At 39.7% G+C, this 27,672-nt stretch overlaps 1 protein-coding gene across 4 annotated transcripts in view; it reads left to right on the forward strand.

Moving 5' to 3' along the window:
- Window positions 1-27,672, forward strand: part of INPP5A (inositol polyphosphate-5-phosphatase A) — a 312,516-nt gene that overhangs the window by 63,048 nt on the left and 221,796 nt on the right. For all 4 annotated transcript variants that reach the window (XM_089510215.1, XM_089510216.1, XM_089510217.1 and 1 more), the window contains exon 2: window positions 7,333-7,374. In XM_089510215.1, coding sequence (XP_089366341.1) covers window positions 7,333-7,374 — 42 coding nt within the window. The remainder of the gene's footprint in view (window positions 1-7,332; window positions 7,375-27,672) is intronic.

Raw genomic sequence — 27,672 nt, forward strand, 5'->3', positions numbered from 1 at the left:
TGAATGTGATGCTAATAGTTGTGACATAAACAACTAGCAAATTTAAAACTATACCTTTAAATTACAATATTATGCACACAACCTAAATGTATTTACATATACATAGTGAAGATTTGGTTAAAATGTGACATTTTTAAAGAAAAATTTTAAATAATATTTTTTAAAAAAATTAAATTAAAATTTTGAAATTTTAATTTTAAAAAATCCTGAGGCTTCTTCTTCCTCCTCCCAGTGAGCTTCATCCCACTCCCACGGTCTCTTAAAGCATTTTAAAGGGAAGCAGATGATTGCCGCAGCCCGTTTCTGTCAAGGTGTTGAGGAGCAGTGCTGTCACCCTCCCTTAGAGTATCACCTGGTGCGGTTTGCACCCCCTAGTGATGCCACTGGTGATCAAAGAAGATGTTGATCTCAGGATGCAGGGAGGTTCATGGTAGGAGTGGCCTTCATTCTGTGATTGGGTAAAGATGTAAAGGACTTTGAACTGGGCACCTTATTCTCTCTGTTTAGTTTTGTTGTCCTTAATTTTGTTTTAAAGTATTTTTCCTATTATTATCTACCATGCAATATTTGCTCCTGATCACATTGCTTCTATTGGTGCTAGCTGACTTCATGTTATACGGTTACTGTTCTTTACTAGAGTTTTGGCATCTTTCAATGGATCTTTGCATTTACAAAACAAGGGTGTTTATTATTATTATTATTATTAACCTTTATTTATAAAGCGCTGTAAATTTACACAGCACTGTACATACAATCTTTTTAATTGGACGGTTCCCTGCCCTCAGGCTTACAATCTAAAAAGACACGACACAAAAGGAGAAGGGAGTGGTGGTGGGGAAGGGGCCTCTCTAGTAGGAAAATACATATAAAATACATAGCAATACAGGAAATGATTCAATAAAACAGACAACAAAAGAACAACAAAAAGCAAGTGACAATCAGGTTCTTTTAATAGTTAATGAATTGCTGATATGTGACAAGTGGTCTTATACTGTATGTTTATTTCTGTTTAAGAACAAAAGAATTTTTTTACTGGATCAGATCAAAGTCAACCTAGCTCAGTATTCTTTGTAAAAATCCCCCAAACCAACAGAAACTAGATGATCCACTACTGGAGTAAGATCTAGCCTTTATCTTTCCATTTGCCTTGGACATGTTATATTTTTTCTCACAGAACTAAAAAAGGGAACCTTTTTGTCTACAGTGCAGGCTCACCTCCAGTTCGGAAGAGAGCCTGGGCACAGTACTTTCTGATGGGCCCCTTCTGACCAGTGGACCTGGTTGCTTTATCAGGGCTGATAAACCTATGAGGTCTACCAGGGTCAGGATGTGGTACCCAGTTCAAAAGCCAGTGAATGAAAGGTAGCAAATTGCTCCCCTGCTGACAATCCAGATAGCCTTACTCTCCATAAAAGTCAACATCTATAGAAATGTTCTTCTACATTATTCCTCTTCTTAGGGGCCCTTTGATAAATTGCTTGCCTGAATGCCCAGTGGGTAGCTTCAGGGATGGATTGCAGAGACAGCCTGATAGCTTTGTTAACAACAGTAATCTTGGAGGCTTCCCCCTGGTGCTGTTTTTGTTACTTTCAATATTTTACTCAAAGAAACAGAGGAAAAAAGGTCTCATTCTTTGCTTTTAATTGCCTTTTGAAAAAAAATGGTGTACTGTCTGACTTTGGTATGTAAAAACATTTCAAATAACTGCTGGCATTTGTAATTATATATATATATATATATTTCCAGGGGCTAAGAAACCTGCAGCCATGATGTACTTCCATAAACTTTCTGCGTAATTTTCCAGAACACAGCACAGCCACTCAGCAAGAATAAAACTAAACAGTTGCCAAATCAAAGCCTAGGGATATGAACTGGTTGCCTTCTTCTGCCACCCCTCCTTGTGTAACACTGGAATTGTTTGGCATCTGTAAAACAGCTGCCATAAAGTATTTTACAGAGCAGTTATTTTACATAAGAGTATTGACTGACTGCCTTGGTCCATAAATTTCTTTTCTGGGTACTCTGATGTGCAGTTTTTCACGTATATGCAGTTTTTAAAGGATTGGGTCTGCAGTGAGCCACTCCTTATTGTGGAGATGGCTGTGCATCAGAGGCTTGTTAATCTGTCTTGAAGCCCCTAAAAGCAAACTTCCTGTTTGTATAACAACCATAGCCTGCCATATTAATTCTTTAAAAGGCTTTCAGTGCTTTAGAACATGATAACAGGGACACTTGTTATTGAAAGGGTCTCCTAAGAGTAACAAGGATCTGTATGTTTTCCCAATAGAGCTTAGTGCCAAAGCTGTGCTTCAGTTGTCTTCTTCTTTTCTTAGAATTATGACAAGATAAACACAATATTTAGCTGCATTGAAAACAACATCATTGCCTTAAAGCAGTGTGCCAAAGTGTGGCCCAAGGGCTGTCAAGAGCTCCCAGGCCTTTATTTATTTATTTATTTATTTATTTATTTATTTTGCAGTTCTGACAATTTCTATCATCCTCTGAACAATTGGGGGATGAGTTTTTATTTTTGTTTTATTTATTTAATTTGGCATCAGAATGACCAGTACTTTCCCCAAGCCTAGAGACATGGGGTGCTCTTCACAATTTTACCACATTTGGAGGCATTGTTGAGTCATTCAGGCCTGTGGTCTTATTTCAAAATAGAAGTGACTGGAGCAAGAGACCCATTTACTTCCTTGAATTTAAAAGTAGTCTTTATTTTGGGGGAGTCACACTCTTTCAGCCTCAGAGGATGGCAGTGGCAACCCCCCTCTGAAGAAACTTGCCAAGAAAACTGCATGATAGGGTTGTCTTAGGGTCACCATATGTTGGAAATGACTTAAAGGCATAAAACATCAACAGCATACCTAATAAGGGTAAGATGGGGCCTGAAAATGGGGTGAAGTGGCAGGAGAATATCCTCTCCAGATGCTTGGGAAGTGCATTGGTTATTTGGGAACAAAAAGTTGTTTTAACCTCTTTGATTTAGAGGTTTGGGTCAGGAGATGCCAAGGGGATGCTGTACTTCGGATACCTAAAGAAACCAGTGTCTTATCACTCCTGCTCTATACCAATAAAATGTTTAATGTCCTGTGATGACTCTACATCATTGGAATATATAAAACTTGTCTGTTAGAAGGTAATAATCATAACCTGCAAATGCTTCTTTCAAGGGTTTGTGCTAGCTATGTTCTTAAAGGATATTTCTTTCCCTCTAAATCTGATGGCAGTGGTAGGCTCCATGTCAGCAATGCTGTAATCCACTCTCAATTTTTTTTAAAAAAACTTATGTTTTATTTTTTATATACCATATATACTCAGCTATAAGTCTACCTCATGTATAAGTTGAGGGCTGGTTTTGGAGTCAGAATTAAGGATTTTGATATGACCCATGGATAAGTTGAGGGTAAAACCTAGGGCCCTTTACCAAAGGAGATAAATAATGAAGCAAGGGGAAATGATGCTAAAAAATTTAGCAGCGTTCTGGCAGGCTTAACTCTTTATGTTCATCATGAAGGCTGGATGGATGAGATAGTGGGGGGGGGGGGGGGTCAGTGCTTCTTTTAAGTGCTCCCAGAACAGACTAAGCTCTTACCTTTTCCCACTCTACTCAGAGAATGGGATGATTCCTTTAAAAAAAAAGAGTTAAAGTACAGTACTTATATACATATACACTTGTATACACATACTTATGTACTTCTATACATTGACCTGTGGATAAGTTGACCCAGGTTTTGGGGGTCAATTTTTTTGACTAAAATTTCTAAAGTTATAGATGAGTATGTATATACAGTACCTGTTTTGGAGACAGTACTCAGATCCTTGAATGCCCCCCCCCTGAAGTTCTGGCTAAAATCACTGCCTCCCCCAGCCCCCCAACATGGATGGCACCAGACACCACTGCTTAGTTTCCAATACCCTCCACATAGCAGCCAGCAAATAAGTAGTCTGTGGCCACTGAAAATGTTCATTATTCTTTGAATATTTTTACAAAGGGAGAGTGCCCTCTAAAGACATTTTGTCCCTACTTCTACCAAGATATTGTCTCTCTCTTGTGTGTGAATGGTGATCTGGTTAAAATAGCTGCGTGTGTGTGTTTGACACTGAGACAAAAGATTTTCATACCAGAGCTTACTGTGGGTTAAGTGCCAGCAAAGTGCCGGTAAAACGTCCCTGAAGTGCAAGGGTGTGAAAGCCAGTCACACTTCTGAAACGTCAGTGAAGTGTTCCCTCACCTCTACTGTCCTTGATTGTTTTCAGAGCAGCCATTTCCTATTAATGGGAACTTTGCGTTAATAGGAAATGGCTGCTCCACGAATGATTCAAGGACAGTAGAGGCGAGGGGACACTTCTTCACTGACGTTTCAGAAATGTGACTGGCTGTCATACCCTCTTGCTTCAAGGACGTTTTACTGGTGCTTTACTGGTGCTTATCTCATTGTAACCACCAGTGTGAAAATCTTCAGAGGGAACTGGAAGAAGGGAAGAACAAACACCATGCCCTAGCAGATGCCTGGCAGGGCTGTGGAAATGTTAGAGTGCTCCAACTTAGCCATAAGTTTGCTGCATCTAGTGGTTGACTTGGAAATTACTCTTATTAGAGCATTTGGGATGACAACTCAAAGAAAGATATTTGCCTCAGGAATAAAGAATCTGTTGCTCTGCAAAAATTACTGCACCTCCCATCACCCCTGCCATTGGCCATCTTGATAGGGCTTGGAATCCAAGAGAATTTGGATTTTACCTTATATACTCAACCTCATGTATAAATCAAAGTCAGGTTTTTGGGCCAAAATTGTGGATTTTGCTATGACCCGTGGATAGTTCGAGGGTAAAACTTGGAGGCTCCTTCAGTGTGTGTATGGCAAGAGAGACTTTCATTTATGCTTTTTGCTTCATCATTTTAGCTTTCGTTTCAGCCAGACGCATGGACGGGAGAGGGACTCAAACACACAGCAATATCAATCCCAGGACTCTTTCTGCTTGGCTAAGAGAGAAAGAAACTGCATAGGGAAATCTGAAAGAGCTGCTATCACATTACCATAGTGACCCCTAAATAAGTCAACCTGGGATTTTGCGGTCAGTTTTTGAGCATAATTTTTTAGACTTATGGATAAGTATATGTGGTAATTCTCAAATGCCATTCAACTTACTCTTACTCTCTTCTACATACTTTATCCTCATGTACCTTTAACAGTTAATTAACCTTTAATTTCTTCCTACTTCATCATATCATACAAACATTCATTGTAAAAATACATAGGACAAACATCTTCATTTGAACTTCTCTGCTTCCGAATATTTCTATCTTGAAAAGCTGTTCTATGACCTCTCTATATACAGTGGGCCCATTCCGGAACTCCCCCTCCCAGGGTGGGAAAATCCACGTATGCTCGCACCCCATAGGAAACAATGGGGCATGTGCATGTGGTGGCAGTGCGGTGCACACGCTCAGGCACACACACCATTGTTTATATTGTCATGCAGCTTCTACGTAAGCAGGAAGCCGCATATAGTTCACCCGCGTATGGTGCAGGCACGCTGTATATCCATTCTTTTTCTTTGTTGTTATACTTCTCCCCTAATTCTCTCTCTTTAATTAATAAATAAAATGATAAACTCTCAGAAGTTGAATGGGTATAGAATAGATTCCAGTTATCATACATATTTGGTATTTCGTAGTGTCACATATGGAAGCCACTGAGGTTTTGTGATTAGAGTGTTGAACTGGGATTCTGGGAGACCAGGGTTCAAATTTCCACTTGGCCATGGAAACCCATTGGGTGATCTTGGGCAAGTCACACTCAACCTCAGGGAAAGACAATTTCAAACCTCCTCTTGAATAAATCTTGCCAAGAAAACCAGATGATGGGGTTGCCATAGGTTGGAGCCAATTTGAAAACACATAACAATAATTAGAAGTGTCACATTTATTAATAATGTGTGTGAATGTGCATGTGTGTGCATGTCCATTTAAACCTGGGTTTGGAGAAGGGTTAGATGAACAGCCACAGAACAACTAACCCTTCTCTTATAGGAGAAGTACAGAAATTATGAGTTATGTTATGCTAGCACCCCCAAGGTAGCCAAATGAAATAACAGCAATAACAATAACAACAATAATATATTTATATCCTGCCTCTTCCATTTGGGGAAGTGCTACTACCTATAAACATAGTGGAGAGGGATGGTAACAGAGAAAGGTCAATGGACATGACAGAATATAGAGAAGAGGTAGAGTCCTAATTTGCTTGACCTTGGGGTACTCCATTCCTTTCATTTCCTCAGTAAGGCTATTAAATTTACAGCAGCTTTGACATTCACAACTAGTACATTCACAACTCATCAAGGTAATGTTATCAGATGTTTCTGAGGTATACATTCCTGCATAGTTCCATAAAAATAGTTGCAATCATAGCTGTGGAGATTCCCAAACTTTGAACCATTTTATATGCCCAATTAACCTCTGTGACATTTTTAATTCCAGTTTATGAGAGCACATGTTGAAATCTGGCATGAAATGAAAGGTCTCTTCTGTGTAATTCTTTATATGATTTATGCCTGAGAGACATGCATGCATTTTAGTTCACAAAACACTTTAACATAGAATGCATGAAATGAATTTAAATAGGACTAAATATCCTTTAAATGTAAAGCGAATTATAAAATTTGCTAGCATAAATGCAAGAGAAAAACTGGGATGCTTGTTAAAAGGGTGGCAATTACAGTGGTGCATTTAGTACTGCTATTTAGAGCAAGCAAAAAAGCAAATGCCTGCTTTCAAGATGAGCAAAAATAGTAAAATTATGTACAAAAGCACTGAACTATTTCTGGCAGTTGCTAACAGTGAAATAGTTTATGTATCATATTTGTTCTTCTTCAAGGACTTTATGATCGTGCATGTGAGATTATTTCTTTTTAAATTTCATAATCCTGAAAGGTCAAGTTACCTTCTGAGTATCCTTGAACCAGTTATTAAGTGAGATCTTGTATTCCAGTCTCCTTGGCCAAAATCCAATCCTCTACAGAAAACCAGTACAGTTAATAAACTTATATTCAAACTCTTGAGCAGAAAGCTTTACAAGGTACTAGCAGAAACTGTGGCATTCCAGCTTCTGAAAAGTTAGACTAATGTAGTGTTTATGTGTACATAATGGCCTTTGCTTATAATGTTGTTGTTATGATGTGCCTGTGCATAAGCATGAACATATACAGCTCCATGTCATCCATGTCTTTAGCATTGTATCGTTATCTTTAGCATTGTAAGGAGAAAATTGTATGTCTTTATTGTATAGCAACCCACATTTATTTATTTTATTTATTTTTCAGCCAGAAAATCTACAGAAGAATTGGCTTCGGGAATTTTATCAGGTACCCTAAAAGTATTTGATACTGTGTTTATAAATATGTTCAGGCTGTTACCTTTCTAGGTATCAAGAATTCTACCAGAAAGCATGATTTAAGGCTGCAGTCCTTTGTAAAGTTACCTGGGGATTATGCCTTACCAAACTTTTGTGTAGACATCTACAGTCAGATTGTTCTTCAGTGATGATATGATCCAAGGCTGCTATCATAAAAATGTTTACCTGGGAAATAAAATTCATAGACGTTATTATTTGCAATTAATACTGCTGGTCAGAGCAAAAAAGTGTTCTGTCATGTCTTTAAAACTTGAGTGATTTATTATAGCATTATGTAGTTACTGCAGATTACTTTGTCAGATGCATGGAAAGTAATCATAAATGGTGTTTAAAAGCAAGTTGAAGGCCTCTGTCGATGGAGGCACATTGCTATTTAAGAAAGTTATTTTGCTTCTTTTGTGGGTTATATATTCTTGAATATTTCCTATATTAGTAATTAATGTTTAGAATAAAAACATGGACTGAAGTGGAAGAAGCTGCTCCTAGGCAGTTCAGTCAATGCATGCAATGAAGCAGACTTACGTCTATGAAAATTTATGCTACCAACTCCTTTCTCTCAGTCTCAATGGTACTATAATATCCCTTTGTATGCACAGCAATATGGCCTGTGATGTTTCTGCAAAGAGGAATTTATTGAATCTGATGAACTAGACAGTATATGAAAGCTTATGCTACCAACGACTCTCTTGCAGTTAGTCTCAAAACTGCTACAATATCCCTTTGCATACTGATCCAGACTAACACAGTGATGTCTTTGAATTCTGCTCTTGTTGTAGATATGCTATTGCGAATATTGAGGATTAGGTTGTATCTTGGTGTAATTAATATAGTCGGCCCTCCATATCCACAGATTCTTCATCCACGGATTAAACCATCCATGGCTTGAAAATATCACACGTACACACACACTTCAAACAGCAATCCTTGATTTTGTCATTTTAGAGAAGGGATGCCATTTTACTATGCCATTGTATTTAATGGGACTTGAGCATCCGTGGATTTGGGTATCCACGGAGCAATTCAAACAAAATCACAGCTGATACCAAGGGCCTACTGTATTGCTGTAACGTGAAGGCCCCATTAAAATTAATGTTTTATGTACTTTATAAATTTCTCAGCACTGAGAACAACTTAAGTGAAGAATTAAAGCAGAATTAGGGTAGGGCAGGGTGTGTGTGTCAAAGAAATAAAAAACTGAAACAGGAAGTTTAATATTGTACTGAGTATGTTTGTGCTAGGACAAATTGTGTAAGGTTTACCACCAGAGTTTTCTTGAAACCTCTCCCCCTGTGCAGACTCCATCTCTTTAAAAATGGGGAGAGCTTACATTTGCAAAGCAACTCTAGACCATATCCTTATGAATAAATTTGATATGGCAGTCTGTATGGTAGGGTCTGGTCTTATAATAACCGTCTTTGGGATTTGTGGAAAGCTTATCTTGGTGGTAACAGCAGCTCCTGGCATTCTCCCCTCATCCCTAAATGTCCCAGAAATAGAGTTGCTTTTCTGGGGCTCTGTGGGTGTAGGGAGAATAGCCATGGCAACTAGGATTGTGAGGTTGAATGTAGGAAAAGTCTTCAGTTGCTTCAATATGTAGCAGATCCCAAGACAAGTAGGCTTACCATAAAGTTCTATCAGGAGGAACTAGGATATATCTTCCTGCCCAACCTCCCAACATCTACTTCTTAGCTATGCAGCTTTTTCTCTTTCAACATACAGTAGTTATTTACTGGCTGGTGGAAAGCGGGAGGGGAGCTTGATGTGAAGAAGCTTCCATCCTGAAGCTGGATGCGGAGCCACTGTCATATTCTGAGAGCTCTTGAGGGTGCCTGTTTGTTGTGTGTCCAGCTGCAGGAATGGTGCTGAATATTCCTTTGTTGCTACTGCTGCTGCCATGCCCCTTTCATTGCTAGTAAATAAATGTGTTGGAGGCACTGCGTCAGCTAAAATTGGGTTGAATAATATAGGAGAGTAGCCAGAGTTCCTCCTGATGGAACTTTATAGAAACTTTACTTGCCACTGCTATTTTCCCTATACCCGGATAAGTGCTGAATATTAAAGCAACAGGAATGCTGCCTCGTGTTCAGCCTGGCAACCCTACTAGCCACAGAATTACGGGAGCTGTCATGGCATTGTCAAGAAATAAGATGAATAGGACTAGGAAGAGCAACCATGTAGATATTGACAAGATCATAAAGTGTAAAGATATACAACTGAGCGCTAAAGTTAGAATCATTCAAACCATTGTATTCCCCTTGACCATGTATGGGTTTGAGAGCTGGATAGTGAAGAAAGCTGACAGAAAGAAAATAAACTCATTTGAGATGTAGTGCTGGAGAGGAGTGCTGAGGATACCATGGGCAGCCAAAAAGACTTAACAAATGGCTCCTTGACCAGATCAGGCATGAACTCTCCCTGGAAGCTGAGATATGGCCACATCATGAAAAGGCATGGCTTACTAGAAATAAACAATAATGCTAGGCATGGTAATGGTGCAATGAGGATTGCAGCCAGGAAATTAGAAGAAGATTCAGAATGGGGAGAGCTTCTATGAAAGAACTAGAAAAGATCCTGAAATAAAAAAATATAAAACTGAGCACAAAAGTTAGAATCATACAAGCCACTGCTTTCCGTATTACCATGTATGGATGTGCGAGCTGGGCAGTTAAGAAAGAAGATAGGAAGAAAATCAATTCATTTGAGAGGTAATGCTGGTGAAGAGTGCTGAGGATCCTGTGGACAGCCAAAAAGACAAACAAGTGGGTCCTAGAGCAAATCAAGCCAAAAATCTACCTAGAAGCCATGATGACAAAACTGAGGCTGTCATACTTCAGACACATCATGAGAAGGCACAATTCACTGGGAAAAAATAACAATGCTAGGAAAGGTAGAAGACAGTAGAAAAAGAGGAAGATTGCGTGCCAGATGGATAGACTCAATCAGGGAGACAGACCTGAACTTGCAGGATCTAAGCAAAGCAGTGGAGGACAGTGGGTCTTGGAGATGTTTCACCCACAAGGTTGCCATGAATCGGGGCCAACTCAATGGAAGTTAACAGCAACAAACATGGTATTGTCAAAACATAGGCATTAGTCTTCTGGAACCTGTAGAAATTTTAAAGTAATCCCAGAGGAAGAATCTGTACTGTGGCCTGCTGGGGTGTTGGAGCTATTGAGGCAGATGCTGCCCATTGAGATCAAGCTTGATTGTAGCCCTCAATAGCTGCTTTCTTCTTAGTTGAGCTGTGATAACAAGAAATCAAGAGAAAAATGCTGGAGGTAGGGGAATGATACAGGTTGAGCAGTGTGCTTGGGGTGTTTTGAATTGCATTTTACTTCCCTTATTGTATTGTTAGTATAGATTTTGGATCAAGGCAATGGTCTGAATCTGTCATTTCCTGTATGAACCTTACAGACATTTTTAATATTTAGAGGATTAGCATTTTTGAATGTTGGACTATTACTTTGAAGAACAGGGTTTGATTCTCAGCTCATCCATGAAACCCACTAGCTGACCTTGGGCAAGTCACATGCTCTCAGCCTCAGGGGAAGGCATTGGCAAACATCCTCTGAACAAATCTGGCAAAGAAAACACCTTGATAGGTTTGCCTTAGGGTCACCATAAGTTGGAAATGACATGAAGTTACACAACATACACACCCACACCAAAATGATAATATTTCACAGGAAAATGAGGTGTTGGTCATAAGTTAGGTACAGGGTAGTTAGGAGGCTGTATGTTTTGCCTTCTCCCGACTTGGTTCCCTCCAGATGTTTTGGATATAAATTCCCCTGATTCTATGTTGTTAGCTTTTTAAACTGGACTTCAGCCCCTAACATCGGAGGGCATCAGGGCTAGGAAAGACTGGCTTAGGACCTTGCTTAGTTGAGGCTTGAGTTGTTTGGGAAATACAGGAACAAATCAAACGTTTGAAACTTTTTAGACCATTTTTTTCCTATGTGAAATGAAAATGAACAAGTTCTTTTACACAGTCCAAATAATATTTGTGGAACAAGTACATTTGTTGTTGTTTTCTTCCTTCTCTGACTCATACACTCTCAGTTGTAGTGGTAGCTCAGAAATATTTGTCAGTTTGCAATTTGCCTTTTGTGTGGCCGCAGCAGACAAGTTAAACTCCTGCCTCTTTCTTTCTTTCTTTCTTTCTTTCTTTCTTTCTTTCTTTCTTTCTTTCTTCCTGCCAATGTGTAGGATTTTTTAAAAACTGCTTCAGTGGTTATATATTCCTTTTCAGCACTTAAGTGCTTATCTCCTGCAATGTTAACAAGCAAAAACAGCAACCCTCCTGACTATACATGTCGTGACTTAAAATACGAGGGCAGGCTGTAACTAGCCTTATCTTACGTACTCCTCTACCCTTGTGTGCTTCCCCTTCCTCTGATCCTCAGGTGCCTCGAGGAGGAGTTCTATAGCTTTCACTTCCTTTTCAGACTAGCCATCAATTGTGATATCTGAACACAGACAGACTGTTGTCAAGTCTTAATTATGGTTTATAAAGACAAGCCACCTTCAAACTGCCTTTTACAAAGTTTACTTATTCTAACTGTAGTTAAGATTAACCACAGGTTGGATGTAATACTAAACTATGCTTAATCTGAAACGGAAGTGGTAGTTTTTAGACTCCTTACTGTCCTGATGTAAGGCAGAAGGGGAGATTGTGCAAACCCCATTTTTTTTAGCTTGGCCTCCTAACATGTGTGGCTATGGCCATTCCTTGTCCAGGAATAGGCACCCTGATTCTCTCCTGATAATTTAAACTATAACTCATATGAGCCCCAGTCCAGTGACGATTATAGTTCCAAACATCTGGTGGGCATTGTGTTACATATCTAGTCCATATCTCTCTAATTCGTATCTTTCTCACTGTGAATAAAAGGATGCAGAAGCATTTGCACTGCATAAAGTAATTACCACTTCAATATAAACATTGGTGTTTTTTTTAAAACAAACAAACAAACACCTACTTAAGTTTGAGAAAATTGCTCTATTCATACAGGTTAAGAAAAAAAATCAGTATTTGTTTTATCTTAAATTACTGCTCTTGGAGATATCTCACCATATGTCAATAAAAATAGCTGGGAAATTATTATAGATAGCTTGTTTTATGAAGTTAAAACCAAGATAAACCACAAACCACATTTTTCCATGTCTTCTGAGGAATGTAATTTGCATATCTAGTTGTGTCAACATAATTTTCATAACCTCTGGTTAACTGAAAGTTGAACAGAGCTTCTCCAAGTGTTGCATGCACTCTCTGAAAAAGAGGAAGAGTTCTTAGAGATATTCTCAAGCATTTCAAGGAAGTACAACCTTTGCTGCTTTTGACTTGACTGCTTTTCTTTCTTTTTTCATGACCATGTTGACGTATCTTTGCAGACTTGCTGTTCACTTTCACTGCATTTCGAGCAATGTTTTGAAGATAGGTACCCTTTTCACTTCTGCATTTTGCTCTTTTGAAGCAAATCTTAAGCATCGTAAAGGATTGTAGTGGGGTTTGAAAAGTTTACTCACGCTATATTTTCATTCAACTGTAACTTAAAGCAACACAGAGTTTGGTCGAAATGTCTCACAAAAGTACAGTTCCCAGAATTTGCTAGCATTGAGCAAGGGCAGTTAAAACAGTCTCAAACTGGATTATTTCTACAGTGTGTTTTGGACCTTAGAGTCTGTAGAGGTTCATTCAAGTATGACTCCAATTTTCTCAGTACAGATTGTCTCAGAGAATGTAAGCAGGACAGGAACTTGTGTTGCCAGATTCATTTATTCAAAAAAGCAAAACCTGTATAGTGTGTGAGAAAAATCCCATGATAAAGGGTGGGAGAGAAACATTTTAATAAATAAATAAGCAAACATACACCCAGTATTATGTTTTGGATCTGGAGCTTTCATGCCTGTCCCCAACATGTCAACACTTCTCCCACTCCGATGCTGGTGAGATGTATATGCCACCAGAGCTTTCTGTCAGCATAACAGGAGGCCTTTAGTGGTTCAGGTACAGTCCTATCAGCAGAACTCATTCTCTACTAGCAGAGCAGACCTCTGACACTTCCTATGGCCTTCTGGCACTTGATTGTATCGATTCTATCTGAAGTTATTTTCCATATTGGTAAAACAATAGTGAAAAAGCAAAAGGTCTTTAGATGGTGATCACTAATAGTATAGCAGCCATCAGAGAAGAGATGTTTTGCAGTGCAACAAAGAAAGGGGGCAAATTCTTTTCTTGACTCTGTATTTATTGTCTTTAATTTTCATATTTATTTTATTTACTCATTAAATCAATTGATTACTTACTAATATTTTAAAAGTTGTCATGCTTTTGGGACACCTGCCTTTTTAGTTGGTTAAAATTTTTAAAATCAATTTTAATCTAATTGAATCCTTTAAATCCCAAATGTAGACAGCTTATATTCAGTTGGCCCTCCGTACCTACAGATTCTACGCACACAGATTCGACAAACCACTCTTCAAAAATATTACACATAAAATAATCCCAAAAGCAAACTTTGATTTTGCCGTATTATATAAAGGCATTATACTGTGCTGCTATCTATAATGGGATTTTGGTATTGATGGGGAGTGGGGTGTCCTGAAGCAAACACCAGCAGATACTGAGGGCTCACTGTACATTCATTTTACGAATTTCAATAACTGGACAATGGTTGCTAGCTTGTTTATGGGCATAACCTCTAGCTGACAGAATTAATAGTTCATGCTGAACTCTTATTTCTAATCAGTAATAATAATAATAATAATAATAATAATAATAATAATAATTATTATTATTATTATTTATATCCCGCCTCTTCTGTTTGGGGATCAAGGCGGGTAACAGCAGAGTTTATATGATACACAATGTAAAAAACAATAAAACCCACAAAACCCTGACCCAACCGTCCCTCCTCACATATATGTTCTATGTTGCACTGATAATATTTTAAAGTTTTTTGTGTTTCACATCATCTGTTATGTTATTCTAATAGTTTTAATTCCCTGAAGGGAGAGAGAGGCTGAATAAAAGGAGTACAGCCATTTTATTGGTAAAGCCTATAAGAAAAAACAGTATGTCAACTGAATTGTGTGAATGTATGAATGTATGAAATTACCTCATACTGAGTCAGTACACCAAGCCCGATAGTACTTGTTTTAACTGATACCAGAGCTGCAAAATCTCAGACCAGAGTCTGTACCCTGTATATTGTCTGAGAGCCTTTCAGTTGTAGTCTGTAGTGCCATTGTTTCTTCTTCTTGGAAATTGAAACATTGTAGACAGTAGAGATTTAATCTGGATTTAGGATTAAGTGGTTTCATATGCACTGTATGATTTTCATGAGGATTACATTCTTTCCAGCTCTTCCCCAAAAAGCAAAAAGTGGGGATGTTTGTGCCTTTTGATTCTTCTTCCCTGCGTGCACAACTGTTAAGTTTCCTGCTTGAATGATTATATCCTTTTTTTAAAAAAAATCTTTTTAGAGGCCCTCCCATTTCAAAAGAGATTACGTTTAGGGAAGACAACTTGGATGGAATGGGCATTTAGTTGCTGTTGGTAATTTCATCCTGTCTCTCTTTCTAGGATGTATGACTGAATATAAAATTCATTTTTTGTGTTTTTCTAGCCATGACTTATTTGTATGGTAAACAAATTGTATTAGATCAACTGTTGTAACAACAACACAGATGGTTTTACTTACCTGGCAGGGGAGATACCATGATCATGAAGGTGGTTTTCCCAGGGTGAGGCCCACTCCAGGTGTGCTGACCCCTGTGAAAGGAGCCCTGGTGGCGCAATGGTTAAATGCCTGTACTGCAGCCACTCACTCAAAACCATAAAGTTGTGAGTTCAATCCCAGCTACATGGGCTCAAGCTTGACTCAGGTTTGCATCCTTCTGAGGAGGTCGCTAAAATGAGTATCCAAAGTGTTTGGGGCAATTAGCTTACAGTTGTAAAACACTTAAACACTGTTTGTTCAGCATGAAGCGCTATATAAATGAAGATGTTTGTTTGTTTTAAAGAGGGCTTGAATAAACCAAAGGGGTTCTGGAAAACATGTAGCCGCTGAGGTTACATGATCTTATTGGGGCTGAATGTCTGACTAAATGCAACCCCCCCCCCCCCACACACACACACACATACACATAGTCATTGCAGTATAAAATCTGTCAGGGAATCAATCTGCATTGTCTACTTAGCAACAGTTTGATTCTTCTTTGTCTTCTCTGTGACTCACACATATGAGTTGCTGTGTGCCTGCATGGAGATCTTCAGAAGTTTCTAGCACTGTGTCTTGGTAGCTTCACCTCCTTGCTTGCACGCATATAAACCACGTGCTACTGCCAGAACCCAATTCTTTTTCCTCTGCCATCACAGATCTTTAGGAAGTTTTCAAAGCATTTTGGCATTTTTCTACATTTTCACTTCTCCTCCAGGGTTTTATGGCCCTGAATGAATTCTTCAAGAAGTGTTTAGCCTTTAGGTCATAGATCCTACATACAGACAGTTGCATGTACTGTCTCCTTTGCCTGGGCAAGGACCAAACAGTTGACTCCTGCCTGATTTGCTAATCTTTTACTTGGCAAGCGAGGTGTAATAGAGCTCCCCACTTTTTTAAGGCTCTACAGTGGGAAGGAACCCTCCACATTGCAGCCCTTCCAACATGCAACAAGCCACTTCATACAACCTCAATTACTATCTGTTCCTGCCCACCATTGATTATGAAGCACCAGCAAGTTCACTAATTAAGTGAAACTGGCATTGCTGCTCAGGCATCCTTGGCTCAAATGTTGGTACCTTCTTCCCTGATATCCTAAGAGCCTCTAAGACTGCTCACTTGCCTGGAAGGCAATTTCATTGTTCAAAAGGTGGAAGAGGCAACAATATATTATTCAATCAATCAATAAAAAAATATTTTCATATATTTGGCTAAACTTTTATTTTAAATTTTGTAAGCTACCTTGAGTTACTTGGCAGGAGAAAGGCAAGATATAAATTGAATAAAATACATACATACATACATACTAACAGACTATGGTCCCACCTAGGCTGGACACCAGGTTATGGATTACTCCACCCTGGTACCAGCCCTCTTCTTGGAACTTTGTTGGGAAATCTGCACCATGAGTACCTGCCAGAAGTCATAATTCAATGAGAGGTTTGATACAAAAATCTTGTATTTCTTGTTTTCGTGCCCAGCTGTTGGGAATGATGACCTTCTGTACATGCAACCAAATGTCATGAACTTTTGATAAATCTAGGCCACTTGTTTGCTGTTGTTGTGCGCCTTCAAGTCATTTTTTACTTATAACAACCCTAATGTGAACCTATCATGGGGTTTTCTTGGCAAGATTTGTTCTGAAGGAGTTTGCTCTTGCCATTCTCTGAGGCTGAGAGTGTGACTTGCCCAAGGTCACTCTGTGGTTTTTTATGCTTGAGCAGGGAATCAAAGCCCAATTTCCAGAGTCACAGGGGCAAAACAGATGGCTGGTAAGGGGTGACATAATGTTGCCCCTTTGAACACCAGATTGGGCCCATGGCAACCGCACACTGCAGCCCAGATCCACCAATTTTCCAGCCCCAAAAGAAGCTGCAAAATGCTGCTCATTTTGGGAGCGGGAAAAGGGTGCCGTTGCCACGGCTGCGGCACTTTTTGCTGCACCAAAAGAGCACTGTAATGCCACCTGCCATCCGGTCAGGCAGGCAGCATGACGGCAGCTTGGGGATGGAGTTGGGATGTGCAGCATGCAGCTGCCATGCTCCCACTCCACCTCAATGCCAGCCCTTTGGGCCGCTCTGTCTAGCCGCTTGGTCCAATACTCGAACCACTACACTGCACTGGCTCACTATAGAGAAGTACCATATATACTTGACTGTAAGTCGACCTCATGTATAAGTCAAGGGTATGTTTTGGGTTTTATGGATTTTGATATGACCCCTGGATAGATCAAAGATAAAACTTAAGGGCATGTAACAAAGGATCAGAAGGATGAAGCAAAGGAAAACAGTGCAAAAGAACATAGAAAATCCTGGCAGGCGTAACTGTTTATGCTTACTCTAAGCCTGGATGGATGAGTGAGTAAAGCGGAGTCAGTGCTTCCAGGACAGATTACACTCTTACCTATCCCTACGAGATGGTTCCTTTTTTATAAGAGTTAAAGTATAGTACTTACATTGACCCATCAATAAGTCGACTCAAGTTTTTTCAATCAAGTTTTTGACCTAAACTTCTAGACTTGTACATGAGTATATACAGTAATATGATATTGAAAAACATAGCACCTATATGAGCAGGAGAAACAAACAGGTCACCATGAGAGGAAAGCAGGAAAGCAACCAGGTAGAAGCTAACACACTGATCTGTCATCAAGAGAAGAGAGCAAATGTTGCAATAATACATTAGATGTGGGGGTGGAAAGATAAGTAGAAGGAAAAGATAAACACATAGTATAACACACACTCCAATAACGGTTGCTGTGCATAACAGTTTTGAGTCTAGAGGTTGCAACCATTTATGAGAAAAAGGTAAATATGTTGTAGACTTGCTCAGGGTGAAGCTATTCCACATGTACATTTGATTGAAATGTTTGGCTTGGCAATGTTTTTCTTCAGTGTTGGTTGCCTTGTAGTAACATATACCATCAGACATATAATATGCTTTGGAATAATACATTCCATAGGTTTGTTGGTGTTTTGTGACATTTGTTTTTATTGCTGAGGTTAAGCTGCTAGGTGGAGTGAGAATTAATATCTTCCCCCATTTATTTGACCTCCTGTGTATGTGTCATGTATTTGCGCATGCCTTCAGGCTTCAGGTTAGGGCATGTCAAAAAGCCATATCAGTAAGCCAAGCAAAAGTGAACTACTTCCAGTACACAGTACACAGCTGATCCTGGGTTTATTTTAAGATGGAAAAATAACATGATCTGACATAAGAGTAAAAAATTATCAGAATTGAGTGAAATTTTCCAGCACAGCAGCTTGCCAAATTTCAGGTTGTAGGTAATAGTAGTGGGAACTTTGAAAGTCTTTTTTAATGCAGCCACAAATAAGTTTTTAAATTTCTTGGCAAATTTGGAAGATATCTGCATGCATGGTTGCCTCTTTTGAAGAATCAATCTAAATTTAACAGTGATTTAATCACAAGTGCTCTGGGACTAGGATGTGGACCTGTCACTCATTCCTTCGCCTTTTCCCCACACACTCATTATTTTCACATTAATTTCAGAACCCAGTATCGGGTTTCAAGATGACCTTAACAGATGCAAGAACAGAGCCAAAGAAATAAAAATAAATTGCAGAAACATAGGATGGGTGACACTTGATCTATAATAATGCATGATAAAAAGATTTAGGGATCTCAGTAGACTACATGATAAACATAAGTCAGCGCTATGATGTGGCAGCATAAGACTATGTGTGCAGTTCTAGGCTCATCAGCCTAGTTACAGTGTCTAGATCAGTGGCCCCCTAGCACACCCCATTGAGGGAGAAGTATCAAACAAAAAGTCCTCTGCCTCTCTCACATTTTACAGATTGAGAGTCCTAATCCATCACCTTGGGAGCTGTAACCTATGCAAAGGGAGAAGCTTCTCCCTGGTGAGGAAGGACTCTCAATCCTTCTTTGATGTGGTGAACAGGCATGCAGCAGGCTTCTCAATTTTCACCCTGGGGAGAGAGATTTATGAATCTACCCTGGATGCTTCTTCCCCTCCTTTCGCATAAACTTGCCTTCCCCACAACTTTAAGTCCCGCCCCCCCAAAAAAATATTGGTTCTGCTACCTCTTCTTTCAGCCTGTCCAAAGAAAGAAAGAGTAGCAGTGCAGCTCCAACCTGCCAGCCAAATCCCAGAAAAACTCACAAAGCTTAAGAAGGGTCTGAAATTTGAAAGCTCATTTTTGCCCCTGTTTCTTTCTCTCCACCATGTGCTCTCATCTCCATGATAATCCTAAAGGTAGCTGGTTCCTCTAGTTTTTCTTGCACACTAGTACTTTGACTGAAGATATCCCTGACTTCCTTTCCCTCACTTCACTTCTACTACCCCCTTTTCCCCTCACTGCCCCCCTGTATCTTTCCACTACCAGGGGATTAGTGGGTTGTACTGCCCACTTTGGGAATCACGGGTCTAGATTGAGGGAAGTAATGGCACCTATCTATTCTGCTTTAGTCAGACTGCATCAGGAATGTTCACTTCTGGAACTGCAGTTCAAGAAGCTTCTCAGCAAACTGGAATGTGTCCAGATAGAACAGGGTGACCAAGATGATAAAATGCGTGGAAACCTACTCCTGTGAGGAATAATTGAGGCAGTTGGGTATGGTTAGACTGGAGGAAACAAGATTTGAGACATGATATGATAGTTATCTTAAAATGTCTGAAAGTGGAATAAGCTTGGTTTTTTGTTGTGTTTTTATTGTTTTTGGTTTGTTTGTTTTGCTTCTCCAGAAGGTAAATTGCAAAGGAGTGGATTGAAATTACAAGAAAGGGGAGTCAAATTAAACATTAGGAAGAAGTTCCTAATGGAAAAGACTATTCAGCAACGGAATCTCATAAAATGGGATGCCTCATAAGATGGTACAGTCTCCTTGTTGAATGAGTTTTTTGTTTTGCTTCCTAACTGGGAGGGAGTTGATGTGGATGACCTTTGTGGCCCTTTTTAACTTTATAAATCTATGATTATATTAAATGAAACTGGGGAATAATGAAATTTCTGGAGACAAAAACTGGAATCGTGTTGGTTAGTCTCACCTAGATAGTCTGCATATTGATAGGTAAATCAAATTGATTCAGTGGCTCTACTCTAGTCAGTGCAGTCAGATTATTATATACTGACTAGATTCTGCATCCACGGATTCCACCATCCACAGCTTGAAAATAAAAATTCCCAAAAGCAAGCCTTGATTTTACCATTTTTTAAAATAAAGGACACCATTATATGCAATGGAACAAGCACATCCATAGATTTTGGTATCCATGGGGAGCCCCCTAAAATTTAGAGTAAAGATACTCTTTTTGACAGTTTAATTATGCACTGATATTCCATGGGAAATCATGGAACAAAATAGCTCACAACATCACAAAGAGTTTATATTACTGAACATTTCCAGATGATTAGGACGACTGTAGTTGGCCCTCCATATCCACAGATTTGGTATCCACAGATTCAACCATCCATGGGCCAAAAAGCAAAGCTCATTTTTTCAATTTTGTATGAGGTTCATCATTTTATTACCCCACTGTATATAATGGGACTTGATTTTCCATGGATTTTGATAGCCTTGGAGTGTCCTGGAACCCAACTCCATTGTGGATACCAAGGGCCCACTCTATACAGATATTAAGAAATTGATAAAATTGAAGGATCTGCTGATAAATGCAATAGCAGCATACTGTATATACTCATGTATAAGTCTAGAAATTTAGGTTGAAAAATTGACCCAAAAAACTTGAGTCGACTTATCCATGAGTCAATGTAAGTACTGTATCTTAATTCTTATTTAAAAGAAGGAACCATCTCCTGGTGAAAAGCAAGATTATAATATGTGAAGCACAGACCCTCTCTATCCTCTCATCCATCCAGCCTTAAGAGTAAGTACAAAGAGCTATGTCTGCTGGAATTTTATAAGTTCTTTCACATTGTTTTGCTTTGCTTCATCCTTTAGATCCTTTGCTATATGCCCCTAAGTTTTACCCTTGACTTAGCCACGGGTCATAGCAAAATCCATAATTTTGGCCCGAAAACTTGCCCTCGAGTTATACATGAGGTCGACTTATAGTCGAGTATATATGGTAATAATAGTAATAACAACAACAACAACAATAATTTTTTATTTATATTTCCCGCCTCTCCCCATGGATCGAGATGGGAGTACAATACATAAAATCAGCATTACAACAAACACAAATTATCTAAAATTACATCAATTAATGAACAAGATAAATTCATAAAATTAATACAGTCCATATGTATACAGTGTGCCCGTGTTATATGCGGGCGTGCCTTACATGGTCTTGAGCATATGCGCTCAAGCTGCGGGGAGTGCGCGGGACAGTTCGTCCCATTCAATTGAATGGGTGCACGCGCCCATGGCGCCCTGCGTGCCGCCACGCTGCCGCGCACGAGCCCCATTGTTTCCAATTGGGCTTGAGCATAGGTGGAATTTGCCTTACGTGGGGGGAGGGGGTCCGGAACGGATCCTCCGTGTAAGGCGAGGGCCGACTGTATAAAATTAGTGGAAGATAGGGTATTACTGAGGTTCCATTATGATGGATCAAATGGATGAGCCCGCCGGAAGAGATCAGTCTTAAGTGCTTTCTTAAAAACATCTAGGGTGTTGATGCGACGGATCTCCTCTGGCAGGTTTTCCAAAGTCTGGGGGCAGCAGCAGTAAATGTCCTGTCATAGGTCGATTTCAGTCTGATTTTTGGGTACTCTAGTAATATCTTTCCAGATGTTCTGAGTGTGCAGGGCGGATTGTGTAGGGAGAGGCGTTCCTTCAAGTAACTTGGGCCTGAGCCGTGTAGGGCTTTAAAGGTAATAACCAAAACTACTAATAGATCTACTCCAAGTTCAAGCATTTCTCCCAGCAATAATTACCAAACGCTGATGCTTTGGCACCTTCAATAGGATGCACCTTTAATTTTTATCAAAGTCATGGCAAGGTGGAAATGAGCGAGAAGGACAGGGAGCAAATATTGCAGGACTGGAAGCTAAATGGTCTGCTTTTACAGCTAGCTGTAGCATTCTAACAGAAATAGCAGCAGGTTTTTCACCTCTCCCTTGTTAATCCAATCCACAAATGAAATAACAGTTATATACCCAAGCAAAAGAACCATCAACTCAACCAAAGGCTCACATAATCAGTGAAGTTTTATTATTGTATCTACTATAGTTCTTAAATAAATATGGACATTTTTAGTATGTCTGTCCCATAAGCAACCACTTTCAAATTAGGGATAGGAAGTATTGTATCTTCATGGCACCAGAGGTTGTACAGCACCAGGGGTTGGTGGAGAGATTCTGATTAGTTCTAATCACTCAGATCTCTCTACAATTTGTTTATGCCACCAGGGTCTTCCAGAAATTAGAACATTTTAAAAAGCAATGGTCACACATGTTACCTCTAAGCTGTGGTTTCTTGCCAGGGAGACATAAGTGGATCAGAATTGAATGGCTCTTGAAATCCCTTCCCAGAGGTTAGCCTGGCACTATCCCTATTTTCTTTTCAAGGATAAATACAGACTTTTCTCTTTAGACAGGCATTGTACAGTATAAGGCCCATCTCGCCTAAATGACATGCTGAATCTTGCTAATTGTTGTACTGGTATGTGTGTGCATGCATGCATGTGTGCACATGTATGTATGCATATTGAGTGGTGTATGTTTTAATCTGATTTTACTTCTTATCATTAAATCTCTTTTTAACATTTGTATTTTGTGAATTTTAAACTGAGTTTTTTATTTTTATTTTGTTATCAACAGTTTTGAGCATTGAATGGGAAAAAGGCAGGATAGAAATGATGATGATGTGTGTTATAAGTGCTTCCCAAGTTAGTCATCCTGAGTAATTTGCAACTTAACAGAACAAACTTTCCCAAAGCTTCCTTGCTTAATTTTCTAGACACAATGTATTTACTACAAATGAAGAAATAAGATGTCTTTTTATAAGCCTGTTTTAGGAAATAACTAGGCAACAACTTACTTTGGGACTGCCACTGTCAAAAACCTCAATTTCTATTTGTCCCTCTCTGGAAACCTTCGTGATATATCAATATAGAATTAAAGTTTTGAGTTAACAGCCAGCACAGAATGTGTACACCCACCTTCAAAGGAAGAGAAGTAGGTGGTGTAATTTCATAAAAAAGAAGGGAAAGAAGAACTGCACCCCCTTTTTTCTCTTCCCTGCCAAAATATTCTCATCTTTCTGAGAGCCCCAAACACTACAGGTTTTTTGTTCTGGATGGGCTAAACAATAGGAGTATGAAAGCTCAAAGGGGGAAAAATAGTAAAAAGAATGTGGGAAACATTCACCCTTTGTGAATACCTCTGTCCAACATCTCTACCAGACATTTAGGTTTAAGTAAACAGGAAACTACCAAGAACCCACCTATTCCACGATGATGTGCAGTAAGTGGTTTATTTCTCCTGGCTTACAAGATTCTTCATCGCCCCCCAGTTTAGCTAGACTCTATCCACGCTGCAGAAATAATCCCGTTTCACATCACTTTAACTGCACTGACTCAATGCTACAGAATTCTGGGAATCCTAGTTTGTTGTGGCACCAGAGTCCTCTGACAGAGAAGTCTGATGTCTCACAAAATTACAATTTCCAGAATTCCATAGCATTGAGCTATAGCAGTTAAAGTGATATCAAAGTGGATTATTTCTGCAGTGCAGGTGCAGCCCTAATCTGCAAAACAGTCTTGGGGCTAAACAGACCGGCATTTAATGCTGGCCTTGGGGCAGAGTGGGAGCCGTGGTCTCTGTGTGCCCTACGCCCTGATGCTGTCCTGATGCCAGTGTCACACAATTTGCCCGGCCAGACGGCGGGTGCATCACGGCCCTTCTTCGATGCTGTGTTTAGACTCCTCACCCAAGAATCGATGAAAAGCCGCTGCCACCATGGCAAGAGCACTTTGTGCCAGTACTAAACAGAGCAGAATTTGCTGGGGGTTTTTTAGTGCCGGCAAAGCGCCAGATTGGGGCCATGGCATGTGGTTGCCGCAATCCTAATCTGGCACTGAAAGGGGGCGGCAGAACGCCGCTCCTTTGGGGCTGTCTGTACAGCCCCATAGTCTTCTATATCTTGTAAGATCATCTTGCACTATGCAAAACTGACAAAGTCATAATGAGGAAACATACTATAGTATTTAATGTTACACACAGCTTGTCCATTGCTTGAGTGTAGTACCCTATACGATCTGTTGGGTAAATGTTTTAAAATTCAAGATTCAGGTGTGGAGCTCCTTCGGTGCAAGTGGAAAGGTTTAAGCTGAGTTTGAGGCTTGGTGTTTGAATGGAAGGTGGAGTGTGGAAGGGAAGGGTGGAAGAGCTCAAGTTTTATCATACTTGGGAGTGCAGCCAAGTCCTCTGTATGACATCATGGAAACTTGTGGTATCCTGTGTGTGTGTGTGTGTGTGTATAGCAGCAAAAAAAGAGTACAGCAGCCACAGAACTGTTTTCTTAGTAGATTTTATACTTCTGCAAAACCAACTGGAATGACATTGCAGGCTATATTTAAGAGCCAGTAATGACATTGCTGTGTTAGTAAGCAAGTCTAAGGAGGTAGCTCTGGAATTCTTGTTAAAATATGCACTTCTGAATGGGCTTGCTACTGAAGCTGAGTGTTAGAGAACAGGCACTTCAGTGAACCTATTTCCTCCTTTTCCTTTCACAAGAACGACTTGCAAAGAACTGTGGTTAAGTCAGAGGAGAATACTCAGTGATTTGCCTCCAATCCATGGAGGAGCAAATTGTGTAGAGAAACAGGTTTGGTTTGGAGTTTTCTTCCATTTTTGTTATGTATTTGGATTTCTTCTCTGAAATTCCTATTTCTTCTTCTGAAATAAAATGGTGGAAAATGACAATGATTTCTCTCCCTTTGGAGGTGGGTGTTAAGTCATCTCCACAAGCTTGCCCTTACATGGTTGTTGAAAGACCCTATTGTAGAGATGGACAACTGTGGCGGGATTGCAAAGACTGCCAATTTTAAAAAAAAAGGAAGAAAAAAACATGGAAGTGAAGATGGTTTTCTGAGAAGTCAAGTAGGGTTGAGGGTCACAGAGGGATGTACTGCCAGCCCCCCATATCCACTGATTTTTTATCCATGGATTCAACCATTTACAGTTTTAAAATATTTAAAAATAATATTAATTACAATAAGCAAACCTTGATTTTGTCATTTTATATAAGGGACACTATTTCACTATGTCATTGTAATTAATGGAACTTGAGCATCCACGGATTTTGGTATCCATGGAGGGAATTGGAACCAACCCCCAGTGGACACCAAGGGCCCACTGTAGTTGCAAGAGAGATAAGAGTGAGGGCACTGCCCTGAAAATAAGAATTCTGCCCTTCCCAATAAATTTACCATTAGTCCCCAGATTTCTAGCACCACATAAACTTAACACTTCATTGAGCATTTAGAAATACAGTCGTCCCTTCCAATTTGCGGCGGATCTGTTCTGGACCACCACCCCTGCGAATCGAAAAAACCGCAGATATTGGAACCCCATTGTTTTTAATGGCCACGCACTTCTGCATGCAGCACTGGCTGTACGCTGTGGGCATACGTACCATTTTGTCCCTCCTGGTTTCCCATTCGTGGAAATTCAAAACTGTGAACGGGAAGTCACTGAATCTGGAGGGATGACTGTACAGTTTAGGCATCCAAAGAAAAGGAGTAGGCAAGGGAAAATAAACACAGCAAATAGAAGAGTACTTGGTATGAATGATTTTTGGTGTCTCATCCTGTAATACTAGAAACATGGAAACAGAAGGAATGTTTCATGGGGAGGGAGAATTAATATTTGTGTGGGTCAGTGCCTCATTTTACCCTCTCTTATTTGTATTCCAGGACTACAAAAGCAGCCTTGGAGGCTACATTTGGCCAAAAGGCCGCATCTTCCCCATTCCCATCCTGGTGTGTGAATGCAATGGCAGTTGATGGCATCCATGCCAGTAGGGCGCTGAACATATTTCAGGGTTTGGTCCAAACCATAAGGGAGCTTAAAGGCATTGAAATCCATACTGCTAAAGAGATTGAGCACTTTGGTTAGCTCCATCAAAGCTCAGACTAAAACCTAGGACTGACACTGACATGGGAACCATCAGCTTTGCTACATGCATGCACATGTTGCTGTGATGTCGTTTTTGTTCTGTACCTTCAAGTCATTTCTGACTTATGGTGATCCTAACACCATCATGGGGTTTTCTTGGCAAAATTTGTTGAAAGGGAATTTTGTCTTTGCCATCTTCTGAGGCTAAGAGAATGTGATTTGCTCAAGGTCACCCAGTGGGTTTCCATGGCTGAATGGGGATTCAGACCTTGCTTTTTCAATGTCCTAGTCTAATGCTTAAACCACTATACCACACTGGCACTCATGCACACATTAGTACACAGTATTTGAAACAAGTGTTCTTAATCCTTTTGCTCTTTGCCCTTCACTGTGTGAAGCAGAAACATACTGAGTCCCGTCCCCCCCCCCCCCCCCGATTTACATAAATCAAACCAGTAAATTCCTTAGATATTAATTCTGGAAAACAAACAGGAATTGTGAGTCACCACACATGATTGTGCATGCATAATTCTCATGTGCCTTCAAGTCATTTCTGACTTATAGTGACTATAAGGCAGTGATTCCCAAACTTTAGTGTTCCAGGTGTTTTGGACTTCAATTCTCAAAATCCCCAGACACCTTGACCCAACATTCAGGAATTCTGGGAGCTGAAGTCCAAATCATCTGGAGGACCAAAGTTTGGGAGCCCCTGCTCTAAGGCAAACCTTATCCCTGTTTTGTTTTGTTTGTTTGTTTGTTTTTGGTAAAAATTTGTTTAGAGGGGGTTTGTCATTGCCTTCCTCTACAGCCAAAAGGATGTGATTTACGGTATGTTTGTATGCACCTTATAAACATTATGTGAAGGTAAATTTATACATAATAGTTGAGCGGGCATTTTAATAATTTTGTATATGAAACAAAGTTTCTGTACATTGAACCTTTAGAGAGCAACGGTGTCAGTATCTTAGCTACTCATGTAAACAAGTTTGGATTTTGGAGTACAGTATTTTGGATTTCTGCAGAATTGCGGATAAGATTCAATCTGCACTCATGAGTAGTGTGATTAGGAAATAAGAAAAAACATTTTAACATATCATCTCTGTGCACCTATGGCCCCTGTGTTAACATCCTCACACTAGCTACCAGTTAGTTTCTGAGCTGGGTACACGTTGTTGCTCTTAGTTTATGAGGTCCTAAAGAGGTCAGGAAGGACCAGGTTTCAAGAGAGACTGCATTCATTCATATAAAGGTTGGTTCAGTTTCTTTTGCCCCTGGGAGAGGCCCTGATTACTGTACCAGTGAAGTTTCTTTGTTTGTGGTATAGAAGAGGCCTTCTCTGTTGTGTTGCCACTCTATGGAATCATCGTCTTGTTGAGTTTAAATGGTTTCCCAACATAGGGAGTTGCTGCCATCTGTAAGGTTGTCTGATCCATTCTAATGAATTACTCCTAGTGATTTTAA

This window comes from Sceloporus occidentalis, unplaced genomic scaffold (assembly GCF_023333645.1).
Source record: "Sceloporus occidentalis isolate IW3139 unplaced genomic scaffold, rSceOcc1.0.p SCAF_2, whole genome shotgun sequence".
Classification (NCBI taxonomy): domain Eukaryota; kingdom Metazoa; phylum Chordata; class Lepidosauria; order Squamata; family Phrynosomatidae; genus Sceloporus; species Sceloporus occidentalis.